This window comes from Phalangium opilio, unplaced genomic scaffold (assembly GCF_054372755.1).
Source record: "Phalangium opilio isolate 3A_F unplaced genomic scaffold, DU_Popi_V2 ptg000070l_1, whole genome shotgun sequence".
Lineage (NCBI taxonomy): Eukaryota > Metazoa > Arthropoda > Arachnida > Opiliones > Phalangiidae > Phalangium > Phalangium opilio.
Window position 1 is genome coordinate 10,743,031 of NW_028324182.1, and position 14,132 is coordinate 10,757,162.

The window sequence follows — 14,132 nt, forward strand, 5'->3', positions numbered from 1 at the left end:
AATGGTGTTATTCTCACCTCAATCATTTCCTTACGGAGACTACGAGTGAGATCGACGCTTTTCTTGTAAATGTGCTTGATAAAGACGACGTTGCCCTTGTAGAATCCAACAGTCGAAGGAGTTCTATTTCCCCAACGCCACCGGGTCTGCAATCCACTTCCGGATTTGGTTAAGTTTCGGTCCTGGATAAAACGGAAGCCATCAACCGATGTCCTATCGCTGTCCGCCGTTTCGGGTTGCTGTTGCTGCTGTTGTTGCATTGAAGTCGAATCGGAACCGCAACTGATAGTGTTTCGAAAGTTTTGAAGGCAGTATTCCGAGTCGGTGCATAAGAGAACTACGTCCTTCAAATCGACCTTCCATAAGAGGCAGGCTAATTTGTGTTCGTACCTGTAGTGTCTTTAAGAACAGATAGGTGGTTCACCTTGTGTTTCAATATAACCTTTACCCCCTCTTTAAAAGTTAGGCTTACAATTAAGCAGTGACGTCAAAAATAAAGACACCTTTGTCAGATAAAATATATATTTTATTTGCTTTGGTATAGATGGCTTCCTAACTAATTTCGCGCTTACAATAAGGCACAAAGGTGGCTTTTATTAAAATGACGTCACTGCTAAACGTGGCCTGACAATGGCAACGTAACAGCGAAAATATCTGCCTCAAATCTACAAGGTAGTCTTTCAATAATTAAGTTTTTAAAATAGATCTACAGAACTTGGGAGAGTAGCGCGGTTGTTGAATTGCGTGGGGACAAGGAATTTGTGGGTCTTTCTGTTAAGATGGTTCCGCTTATCCAAACCCAATATGAATTACGTTTTCCGTACCTAAAGACGAAGAAAACTGCAACGACCAGTATATAGGCGCAAACGAAACAGATGATTATCAGTCGCCAATCTGCAAAGTGCCGGGGATGAAATTTCAGAAACGTCTAAGATCTACGATTCATTTCGTTGATGGTAGAGAGGTTTTATTTATTTACCTGGACGATCGTCGCAATGCTCTCCGTCGAATCCACACTTTGGTTCACTTTGAGGAGGTGTACCCGATATCCAATCGATCTCTCGTTCCAAATGCAAGACCTGCATTAAAGATAAATCTAGATCTCAAGAGAAGACTAGATTCTTCAATAAATATATATATATATATATATATATATATATATATATATATATATATATATATATATATATATATATATATATATATATATATATATATATATATAAAAATAATTCCTTAAGTAAAAACTCTCAACGTAATCCGAGAAAAGATCTCGAAGAAATATAAACTCTAATAAATTATAAACTAACTACTACTAATTAAATATTTACCTTCGCAAACAAAGCGCGAAAAAGTAAAAAAAAAGCTTTTCACTAATTCTAGTAATCGATAGCGATTGTCTCTTCTAGGAAAGACGTAAGGAAGAATCCCTTCAAAGCTTTTCCATAACGAGGAAAAAATTCGGCCTCTTTCTCTACCAGTAAAAAATTCCTTCCAAGAAATTGGCGCTAACGGTAACGAGGATTAGATGAGAATAAAAGAATGGTTTCTTCTTTTTTTTGTTTCTTTTAAGAGTCTGGACTTGGCGATATTTTTCTCATACCATTTTATGCATTTAAAAAAGATTGAAAGAGACGCGCGAATGCCAAAAAACTGGGAAAAAACCAGCGGCTCTAAATTTAATACACATAGTCCAAAAAAGAAAAAAAATACAGGAGAGAGATGGTGAAATAAAATGGTATAGTTAAAAAGAATGATAGATCTCTTTTCCAGTTTGGCATGATTCTTTTTGTGTTAACCAACAATTGGACCTGTTGCAGAGCTTAAGCACGTTAATAAATAATTATTTTCTAATGATGTTCGTTTAACCTCAGCGTACATATTCCGAAACTAGGCATCAAAAAAAGGGGGAAACAATTTCTCCACTGAGGCAAAAATTCCCGTCAAACCCTAGGGTATTTTCATTCCCTTTATTTAAAAAGATACTATGTATTGGTACCGATTGAAATAACAATATTATTCTACCACAGAAAATTTACATTTTAAATTAGGATTAGATAGAAACCTTTTTCAATATTCTCAACGTAAAACCATGGGCGAATGTTTAAACAAACATAAAAACGTTAATACAAATATCTCACGGGAAGTTTGGTATTGTTATGGGTAAACCTTCCAACTGGCATCATGGCTTTCTGATCAACCAAAGACAATAGAGTGTAATTTCCTTCGGCATCTCCCGATTCGTCCATTAGAATATTGAATCCTAAAATGCCTAATTAAACGCAAATAAATTTAAGCCTTAAAAAATCGCCTACACCGTAACTTAAATCTAACTTACTTTCGTACGATCTATTTCTGATGGCGTTAAAGATGGCTTCACCATCGTATTCGGAACCGTTGTTCTTCAAAACCTCCGTCAGAGCACGGGCATAAATCATTACGGCGTCGTAAGCCAAGGCAGCGTAAATCGGGGTCTTTGTTTTGATACGAAAAACGTGTTGGGTTGTTTTATACAATTGTATAAACTAGGCAAGGATTTATAAATATTCCAAGGGTTTATTTAATCTTACCGCGATGTGAACGATCGGGTGGAAAGGAACGTTAAACGGTGGAAGACCGCAAAACTGATAAACTTGACTCTGAAAAAGGCTGTAATCGGGGTTGGTGGGTCTAGTCGGGGTCAACATCAAAACGGAACGAAATGGCAAAGGGTCAAACTCGTTGTTGGATTTGGTGCCCTCCGTTACTAAACAGAGTTAAACCGAATACTTTATTAGATCGCGTTTGGGCAATTAAGGATGACTTTTAATTGCTCAAACTAAGTGTGGAGGATCGACTTCACTCACTAGGTCGAATGTATTGAAAATCACGATTTGGTTGGTAAAATTCCTCCTCCTCTACTGATATTATGACGTAGTCACCGGTTTTTAACAAATCATAGTCCTCCATCAAACGTACGAAATCAGCTAGGGCTAAGGTATCAGCCAACATGATGTAAACTATAATACAAGACCCGGGAATCACTCAAAAACGATCGGAGAAAACTTAATTTTAGACCCGCTGGACGAACCTCTTGTTTTAGGGTACGTTTTCTCAACGATCTTCTTCAAAGTTCCATTATACTTGGAAACGTAATTAGACGGAAGGTATTCCGTATCCGTGATGTTGATGGTATGGTTCTTAGCCAATTCGACCAACGATTCCTCGACCTGCATATCAGTCGGATTCTCCGAAACGATCAATGTTACTTTTGTCCATTCGTAATGCAAAAGCAAAGAAATGACCGATTTCGAGATCTTAGAACTCGGTGGTAGAGTTCGGGCGAATGTCGAATAGACATTTTTGTTTGATACCTTACGGTCAGCGCATTTCTGAAATAAAAAATTAAGGGAAACAACTAAAAACTTTGCGCTACTTCCTAGAATTTACGGGGCTTCCATAATAAACAGTTCAAAAATTTAATTACTAAATTGCTATCTTACAATATACTCCTCATCCTCTAAAAATCTCTATATCACTTAGGGAAGATTTCACCTTTACTAAGGTAGAAACTGCGTATATAACCATTATCCAATGACGAAATATTCTGAAGTTGTTATATATATATAATTAAAATCTGTTTATTTGCTTTTAAAACGTGATTAAGTTCGCGTTAAATCTAAGCCAGTAATTATTGACAAAATGTGGGTGAAAGTAGAGGGATAAACTTGGATATAATCAATTTGCCAAAGATAGTGATGAAGAAAATGTTGAGGATCGAAAAATGGCTTACCGCGAACAGACGGAAACCAGCCTGCCGTTAAAGTACAGAGGATGACTTCCGTCTGACTTTTAATAGAATTAAAACAGTCTCGGAGAAGCGGGGGGAAGATTACAAACATCTTACTAAGAAAGGATGGATTTGAGGGGCAGGATACTCGCAATTTATATGCATAAAACATGACCGGTCTTAATCGTGCCACGTTCTAACCATGAAAACTTAAATCTAGATATAAAATAATAAGATCATTTATGCGTATAAATTCTTCCATAATTTCGTTAATCGTGGCAATTATCCAACCCCAATTTTAGAAGGAGCATCTGGATAAGACAGTTTTGAAATCACCCTAAAGGAAAGACAAGGTCAAGCCTTCCTTAACCCTTCTCATATCATAATTTGAGTGGATTTTATTTATCGTTTAACTTCAAGTTCGTGATGGCCCGGGCCATTACCGTAAGTTAAGTCGGTTGCCATTTAGGTCATAACTGGACGGAAAACCTAACTGGCACAGCACTCCATAATAATAAAAATAATTGTCATTGTAAATTAACTCAAACTAAACCTTAGTAACTCACAAAGAGACAATTGGGTAATATGTGAAGAACTTTTAAAAGTTCGTATTTCAAGCAAAAGCCTACGGTTTATCACTTATTCTCGTATCTTGGACATTGATAAAGTTAGTCAAGGGAAACGCCATAACTTACACGAAGAAGCTTCATAGACGTGCATGGTGGGAATGGAGAAACTTAGCTATTTATAAATTTTCCTCCAGTAGAAGGCCGTTTAAAACGCGATGACAGAATTCGACTAAGGGTGAGCCACGAGTCATCCTATCTTCGAAGCGCCATGAAAGGCAACGCAACCCATAAATGAATACAAGTTTCAGTCTTAACTAAAGTTGAACGCTTATTTTACGCGTGACATGAGCTTGATATAACGCAATGACCCATTCCAAAACAAACAAGCAACGCGAGTAAAAAATTTGTTTTAAAATTCGGTGGCAAAGATGAAAATCCGCAGGATTCTTACAAAAAGTAACTCTTTCATATCTCATACTGTGACAGAGATTGAGATTATAGTTTTAAAAAATGATCCCAATTTTCCAATTACATAACCACGTTCTCTTGATTCAAAACCACTACTGCCTAGGCTTCACACGCGCTCAGAGCCATGAATTAATGAGAACCAAACCAATTCGAGGTAGAAAATCAATTCGAGCCTTTGTCAATTATGTCCGCTCCCAATTATCAAAAACGTTCGACGCGCGGAAAAGATTTTTAATTAGGCCTCGAATCTATAGTTTAATTGAAAACGATTTAAAAGGTCAAGCGTTAACTTCCCGGACACTTCATTTGATCCTTAAGTACTTGGATCCTCAAGGATTTATCTCTAATTCAGAACAAAACGGATTTCTGCTCCCTCAAATTGATACTGTCCCGAGATCTCGGGATAATTAGAAGTTGAACCTTGAAAATGTTTACATTTCGGCGGATGAGTCGCTCGATCCGAGTCCAGAAGCGCAGTGCAGATACAGATACAGTGGGAGTCGCCAGCCTTTACTTTTAGAACTTACAATACCCGGAACGCCGGCCTACCTCTAGAAGAGTGGAAGACCTCCCACTAACGTACGCAAATATTGTCTACTCCGTCGTCCTTTTAATAAAACGTCCATCAAAGTTGGGGGTACTGGATAAGATAACCCAAGTTTTAATTGCGGACTAGATAGCGCGTGAAGCCGCACGAAGAGATTAATTCTTACAACGAAGATCGGATCGGATTTAGATTTCACTGACCCTCGAACACCGTTAGGTAAAATTAAGCGCCCCAGGGACCAGGGTGTTTTGCAAACTATAGAGTAATGACAGACGGGTGCCAATATACTGTTCTAGTCATCTTTCCGAAGCAAAGGGCCTCGTGATGCAAAACAAACAAAAGCCCTTTTAATTATCACACCCTAACGAGTTCGCTCTCATCGTCTAAAACTAAAGACTCCGAGACATATTTTTATAGTGACCATAAGCTGTCATCACTTCCTATTTAAAAGTTATACCCTAAGAAGGGTCAAAGGATATTTATGAAAACGTCGCGTTGACCTTAAAATTTCGTACATTTGAAGGGTGTAAACTGACTAGTAATTTTGGTCCTTCCGAAACCGCACGCGTTGTTTTAGGATAAGAGACATGGCAAAACAAAATCCGGTCGTAGGCTGGCTAGATGCAATTGAAATGACTGGAGTTGAATGCGCTTTTGCGTTCACAGTTCAAGGCAACGTTACACAACAGGGTCTTCTTCAATCCTCGTTCGCTCACTATAAATTCCCGCATTTAAAAATATCCTCTAAAGCAATCCGGTCATCGAAATTTACAAGAAGGAGCCATAAATAAAAAAAAGCGTATTTACGTTTCGAAAATAAAATAAAATTTCGATCGAAGGGCAAACGTTCTTTACTCAAGGGATTCAGTTAGTATATACACGTCAGTTGGTTTTAACACTTCCTTATTTGGATAAAACGGCGTGGAATAGTATTAGTATTTTCAAGTTCCTCTCCAGTGAGATTAGTGTAAAAACCGAGTACATTTGAAAAACTGTCAAGGCTTATAGGGCGATAATCCGAAAAAAGGGGTTAACGTACAGTCACTCAGGTTTCTAGAAGTCAAAAAGTACGGGACGCGGAGAGCCAAGTTTGGGTTTGTCAGGAAAGAGGGATGGTGCGTGGGAAAAAATGGATATATACATTATTTTTGTTTGGATTATGTCACTTGGGGAGTTTGCGAGTATACAGAGTATGTGAAAGAGAAGCTGCGGAACGATGCCCCCTATCCTAAATGCAATTCCCTAGAGTGGCCTTTTAAGCTTACTAGTAGTCTACTTGAGTTTCTTTTTTTTTGTGTGTGAGTGTGGGGTCTTTAGTTCATCTACAAAAAAGTCATACTCACTCTGAAAAAGCTATAATGTATCATTCTGAGTCGACGAGAGATGATCAGAGTTAAGAAGAATGGGAGCTACTTCGCTTTGGCTTTGAAGTTTAAAGAAAGGGCATATATATAATTTTCGAGGGGATAAACACTCTTCGCTGTTAAGGCTAGGGCTTTTAAAGATAAGTATAGGGTCTCGTCCCTCGATAACATCTGAAACTATTTAAGCGTAAAATTCAATTATTTTCTGGTATTATCTCTGGAACAAAGGCCTAAAATCTGAACCAGAAGCTCCGGGTATAACCAAGTTTCCAACGTCAAAATTTTGATACTAAACTTTCAATCTTCCGAATTGATTTTTTTTTTTGCCTTTTGCGTTAGATCGTTTTTTTTTATGTCTAAAAAAATGATAAGTTACACTATAGAATTTCCAAAACGTACATTGAAGTTTTCAACATATTTCCGGAATACTATTACCTATACAATATATATATATATATATAAAAGATATATTTTACAGTTACGAAACAAAACCAAAAGAAAAAAACTCCAATTTTCCACTCGACTTGGGTATCCATACACCAGAAATGCTTTTATAAAAATATCTTAGGTTCCCAAATTTATCCATGTTACTATAGAAAAGCGTCTATTGTAGCGTAAATATACATTAAAAACTGTGTATTTATTTTTATTCATAGAAATTATGGATTAGCTATTCGAGGATGGCCAATGATTCAATAAATTATGGTTTCCCCCTAACTCTAAAGACTTAACTGAGGATGTAGAACTTACCGGAAATTCTACATTCTTACTTCAGTTGAGTAAACCACTATAGGCTCTTCTTCCAACTCAAATAGCTCAACCACCCTGTACACCCAACGTAATTAAATTCTCCGCAGACATCTAGAACTTCCGTTCGTTGGTGTCGACTCTCAGAAAATTTTCTTCGCAGTCTAGCCTATAGAAACCTAGTTCCTTCAAAGAGATCCAAGCTCACGAAATAAAAAGATTTATCGCAATTTAAACAGCTCGGTTTAGAATTTCGCATGTAGGCCTACAGTCTAACGAAATTTTTATTCCCACTTGAGAAAAGAACCGATCTCCTATCGTAAAACTGCGCGAGAAAGAGACAAATAAGAGAAAAGTAAGTCTGGAAAACTTGTTGAGTAAAAACGATGCTGCTTCTGCTTCTACTTCTAAGCCTATATAGTATATAAAACGTTTTTTACTCATAATGCGAAGAGGTCAGCCATCATTACATCCCACGTCACTTTTAGTATGGTTCAATATATTGTTATCGCTCCTACTCGATTAGGATGCCTTCGTCGGAAAACCAAGTAATATTATTTGACAGTTGACGTTGATCCCACCTTCCCCCTAAACTTCGTTTATTATTTTTGCGCCTTAATTGACGTGGAAATACTAATTACTTTATCATTTTTTACGTGCACGTACAAAGAGGAAGGGCTAATTTGTTTTTACAAGTTTCAAATTGAATTTTTAAGCTTGACAAGGTCTTGCGTAACGTTTATCTTTTTGGGTATACATGGGATGAAGACTTAAAACTAATTAAGAGTAACTCGTGTGAGGTTCAATTAGTTATGACATTGCGTTCACAACTTTATTCATAGTTTCAAGTACCCATTTAAGACCTGAGAACGTAGGGGTATGGTAGCCATTTTAGGTTCCATGAGATCTCAAAAAAAAAAACCTCAGATCACCTCAACTTTTCACGTTCTCAGAATTTATATGGGTTCTTAATAGTCTCATAAACCATAACGCCATTCAAAGTTCCACCTTTCAGACTGGAAAATGAACTAAGTTTTTCTATAATAATGAGAACGGAAATTGTTTTCGAGACGTAGTCGTTTTCCAAGTCTACTGACCCAGAAGACAAGCTGTCTTAACCACGTGTTCTCCCTCCAACATTTAAGTAAATACGGATAACCGGGTAGACAATAAAAGTACCTAAACTAAATCTCTACACAGAGCTGCAGTTAATGATACATGAAATAAACCAAGGCTTAAGTTGGTTAGAACTGAACAAATTAACAAGGGTTTACCGAATAAGGGAAGCGAGTCGCGGCTCTAGTCTAGACTGAATTCCAAGGACAGGCTTAGAAATTATTACCCAGGATTTTATACATCGGATTACAAGTTGTACCTCGAAAAATACTCTGACCAAAGAGGGAATTGGAAGGAGAAGATTCTATATAGCCAAGGATGTTGATTCCTTTTCAAGGCGAAAACCAGAGGTTGAGTTAAAGTCAGGCTTAGATATAAAATCCTTTTACAATATATCTTATTTCTAAGTATGCCTTCGAAGAAACGCGCGCCCTAAAATAAGCTTCAGGATATTCGAAGTGTAAGCAAAGGCTTAACGTTTGTTTAAAGTTGATTAACCCAATGTTGTGGATATCATACAATCGCCTCCCCAAATACGCGTAGATGGAGTGTAAAATACTCCGCATAGAAGGGTATGACGATGCAAGGTTTAACCCCTTTTATGATAACTTCGACTTAATTTGAGGTTAAGCTTAGTTATTGGACCGCGTACTCTCAATCTCTATCCACGAGGATTGTTTCAGACATTTTTTGAATAACAAATAAACACGAATCAATGGCATTTGGTTTGAATGGTCAAGGGCAGTGAAGAGAAAAGGATGATGATGATAATGCATTTCGCTACAATAATATGGCACCATATTTTCTCATGCAAAAATCGAGTTACTCTAGATTTACTAGTAACCCAGCAATATTTTTGAAAACAGGATGGCTATCGTATCTTGGAGGCCGCTTCACTTTCCCGAAAAAAACACTTGAAATTCAAACGACTACAGTATACGTAAGTTACAACACAGAGTCAGTCGCAGTTTGCCTTTGATAAGACAATATTTAACTTAAGAAATTAATTCCATTTTGGGTAAATTGAGACTGTTTAGTTGTCTTACAAGCTCGGGGAATTTGAGAATTTATGTCGGAAGCCTTTTCAAAGATTACAGTTAACAAATATGGGAAATGGCAATACTCCTCGTATAAGTCGATATTATTGGAAATGAAAATTCTTAGACAACGTTAAAATATCATGAAAAATCAAATATACGAACGAAATGCTATTAAAGTCTGGTTATAAGATGATTGCAAATATTAAACCATAAAGGTTTTATCATAGCGCGTCAATAAAAATTTGAGTTCCCCGGATAGTTTTGGACTAAAGCCTCAAAATCTCTAGTGAATTGCAGCCCCGTAAATTTGGTTTTCCGTTGCTTTTCTAATCACGTTTACAAAACACGATTCACCTCCTTCGTTTACAATTAAAGAAACAGCTGACGTAGAGGGTGGTAAACTTAAGGGATTCGGAATGGCTTTCATTTTACGACCAACTGAAAGTACTTTCCACGACTTCTCTCTAGTTTTGGTTATTGACGTCTCAAAGGAACGTTGGTTTTTTAAAAACAAACAAAACAGTTAAGGCTTGCGTGCATGATAGGGTCGAAAGTTTGTTAACAAGATTATGTAAAAACAGTTTCCTTTGTTTAATGCCAAGGAGAAATAAGCCCGGGCTTATAAAAGGGAACACTGGAGTATACTAATTCTAAAGTCAAAAGGCCTCTTTTAACGATCGAGATCAAGCTTCGTTCGAGCGATTGTCCTAAAATTCACGTAAGAACTACTTTGAACTGATAATTTAATTACGCGTCGCTATTGTCAGCGATCTTCAAAGGAGGCAGGTCCAAAGTAAACTTCAACGATGCCCAACGAAACCCAATGCAATTCAACAAATCTTTACTTACGTAAGTAATCATGGGAAGTCTCCAAGCAGCCGCGACCATAGCTTCGAACGCGCAACTGTGATCGGGTCCAATAAACGCCACGGCTCCTTCGTCCTTCATCTTGGTCATGAGTTTAATAGCATCAGGTGAACCTGGTTTCCCAGATTCCCCAGCCAAAAACCGTAGAAGGCGTCCAGGCAAGAGGTCAGGGTCTTTGTTGACTTTTTGCACAGCGTACGGGATAGCCCCTGCAATAATCTTGCCAATACCGTCATGGTCTCCGTATTTGAACGAACTCAGGAAACCGAAATTAACAATGCCATCAGGGGCGTATTTCATTTGACTAGCGGGGACGTAACGAAGAACTTCGTCATTTTTACCGTTCTTTTCGTCTCCTACAAACTGTTGGGAATAGATTAGAAAAATCCATATTTAGAGTGGGACAACGAACGTGACTAGTAATAATACCAGGTTGTTGATAATTGCGAAGTAGTAAAGTTCTGCCTTTAAGAATTAAATCGATTTTCAAGGAAATAATGACCGTGAAACAAAAGGAACTATATGAATTATTTCTAAATTTAGATCGTATATTTTGACCAAATTTACATTACACTTTGATTCAATATCTTCTCAATAAAAAGGAGGTTTAATAAGTACTGCTTCCCAATAATTATCTCCGAAATGTCTACTTGAATAACTACAGTCGAGAGAATGGCTTCATTCATTCATTAACCTCGATTTTCACAAGAAAATAGCCAATAACGCGTATTTATTGGTAAATCAATGATGCCAAGTAGGCCTATATGGAGGTCGTGAATTTTCAATTTCTATTTATAGTCTAGACAAAGTTTGCCGAAATATTAAAACTGTTCTTTAAGACATGATTTTAAATTGAGATTCTTATGGAAATTCAGAGTAATAAGTTGTACCGATGCAGGCGGTCTTCATTATATGAAGATTGAAAGTAAAAAATAATTTCAAGGTACAGTAAGTACGTAAATCATTCGGATCAGCAGCACTTTACAAGTTGGCATTGACCCATAAATATGGAGGGATCTTCAAATGTTAACAACAAACGGAGAAAGATATACAGTCACAAGTAGGTTTGTGATAGTTGATGTGAAACAGCAAATGCCAATTGATGCAACACGAGTTAAACATACTGTTCACTGCCAAAACGTGGGCGAAGTCAGTGGGTGAAAAGAAAAGAATATACAGACACTTTTGGAGGCATTTCGTTTTCCTGTTCAAAAATGACACTAACTTCTTGCAATAATGAATAACTGAACTACGTCACAATCAAAATTAGTTAAGGGAACCAACGCTGTCATGGCCGTCTTTGGCCGACAACTAAGGTGGGTTATATATGCCATTAACACGAGAAACAAGTTGGGAAACCGGGTAATTACCTCTCCGAGCCGAGACGAGGGCTATCTACCCACCTGAGTTTTCAACTATTTCTATTTATTGATTACACGGTCGTAATTGAACCTCTCCGTGACATACGTTATCAGAGAGGTAAAAAGGGTCAACCAGGATGAACAAAAATAGTGTGGGAAGGAATTAGAGTTCCAAGGGGAATGTAAGGTATTCTGTTTATTGATATGCAACTAGACGGCCGTATCAGAACCTCTATGTGACATACATCACTCGGAGAGGTAAAAAGGGTTAAGTATGGTGTAGAAATATGAATATTACGTCAAAAATCAAAGCCAGGATGAATAAAACTACTTGTGTGGGAAGGAATTAGAGCTCCAGGCGGAATGTAAGGTATAGGATTATCAAAACAAAGTCCAGCATGGCACGTCCTAATTTATTACTATGCAAAAACATGCTTACAGATGGATTCAAGTTGGTAACTTGATGTCCTATATCATCAGAGTCTTCGTCGACGACGTATCCGAAAATATATTTGCGCGTGTCAGGAATTGAAACAGGAATGGCCTCGTTGGTCTCGTAACCAATGTCAATATCGCTATTGGACGTGTCATTGATGGCGACGAATTCTGATGTCGAGACTACTACGGTCGATCCGGTCACGAGAAAAACACTCAAAGAGAGTAAAAACGTCCAAAGTGTCACTTGGTCGCCTTCACCCGATTTCATCTTTGAACCCTACAAAGAAAACAGAGAAAGAAGAGAGGGAGAGGAAAAATAAAGATGAAAATTAGGTCAATATTTTGGAGTTTTTTACGAAAGGGAAGAAAATTCAGCAAAAAACACCTTTGATCGTTCTAATAATAATAATGTTGAAATCTAATAAAATTAAATATCATATAAGTCTAATTTAAAAAGGAATAAAATAAATTAAACTAAACTAAACTAAACTGTTTTAAAAATATATTTTGATACGAGGTGATCAATAAAAATAATTAATTCGACTAAGACATTCTAAATAAATAAATAAATTAATTACAGTTAACGACAACTATTGTAACACAAATAAACATGGAAAAGTTTTGATTTCAAAGAAGGATATTGTTTTACCCTTGTCTTAGTCGAAACCTGTTGCTTCTGTTTGGGATTTTTGAACGATATTTAGCGAGTTTGTGTATAAAATAAAACTTTGTATTCCCACCCGTTTGGGGTTTGGGACCGCCGTTGTTGAAATTTGGTAAAAATCAAAGTGTCCCACGAACGATCACTAGGTATCCCCTAAACTGTCTGACGTGAAAGAGTTTAAGAGGGAGACTGCTTTTGCGGAGAGCGTAAAGTGGAAAAATTTCACAAGGATGGAATAAGACGGATAGACCAAGAGAGAGAGACAGAGAGAAGTTCGCGACGGTAGCGCTCCCTTTCAAACAACTTCTCATCCTCAGCCTCTTCCTTCCTTCCTGTAGCTCTATTAGAGAAGCCGCCCAAATAACAACGAGGATGATGGAATGAATCACGAGAACATTTCTATATCAAGCCAAAATTAATCTAGTCTGTTTTCTGATCTGATTGGCTCTAAATATTGTTGGCCTGTAGTTCTGGGAAAATTGCGCCAGTACACCCTATTGATACCCACTCCTTTATAGGTAACATTAGCAAAATTCAAAACCCTGGGGTTATAATATATAAATAGTCTTACATACCTAAACATTAGCTGCTTTTAAACAAAAATCAATAGATACCTTATGCAAATTTCTTAAGGTTTTACTAGAAATAATTGAAGATTATCTATGGTTCTAATTAATATTGTTCGGAAGTGCTTGTATTACTTTATCAGTACTACAAAACATTTCCCTAAATGACCTAGAAAACAGACAAATGGAATCTGAGGAGGTTGGTTATTTTTGGCAAAAGCCCTTCAATCCAATTTGTATGCAAAATTGAGTGGGACGCGGTTCATCCATATGATCATATTACCAGAGAACTTTAATGGGGGACTCGAAAAGAACACCAGTCTCTCCTGACACTAGTAATAAAGGCATTTTCTTACGGACGTGTATTATTAAATGGTTCTCAAGTGAAGTAGTGAAGCGAAATAGCAAGAATTCGTTCCTGTTACAACGTATAATTTACTTAACTAAATTCAATCCAATCCAAAAGACAAATTTAATTAAAATTTGAAACAGAAATATTGGATATAATTTAAATCTCTCTATATTGAAACAAGGAAGGTTAAGTTTAAAATTAATCAAGGGTTAAGAAAAACACTACATTACGATTACACCCAGATGCGAATAGTTCTCCATATAA

The 14,132-nt window shown here is 37.0% G+C and overlaps 1 protein-coding gene across 1 annotated transcript in view; it reads right to left on the minus strand.

Annotated features, from left to right (window-relative positions):
• The window catches only part of Gyc32E (Guanylyl cyclase at 32E), a 49,256-nt gene that overhangs the window by 4,643 nt on the left and 30,481 nt on the right, over positions 1 to 14,132 (minus strand). Inside the window, exons 2-11 of the mRNA XM_089843130.1 lie at positions 12,288 to 12,563; positions 10,470 to 10,850; positions 3,071 to 3,371; positions 2,847 to 2,999; positions 2,571 to 2,746; positions 2,339 to 2,474; positions 2,142 to 2,272; positions 980 to 1,079; positions 825 to 894; positions 18 to 399 (exon numbers count right to left, since the gene is read on the minus strand). Of these exons, the coding sequence (XP_089699256.1) occupies positions 18 to 399; positions 825 to 894; positions 980 to 1,079; positions 2,142 to 2,272; positions 2,339 to 2,474; positions 2,571 to 2,746; positions 2,847 to 2,999; positions 3,071 to 3,371; positions 10,470 to 10,850; positions 12,288 to 12,554 (2,097 nt within the window). The 5' untranslated portion in view covers positions 12,555 to 12,563. The remainder of the gene's footprint in view (positions 1 to 17; positions 400 to 824; positions 895 to 979; positions 1,080 to 2,141; positions 2,273 to 2,338; positions 2,475 to 2,570; positions 2,747 to 2,846; positions 3,000 to 3,070; positions 3,372 to 10,469; positions 10,851 to 12,287; positions 12,564 to 14,132) is intronic.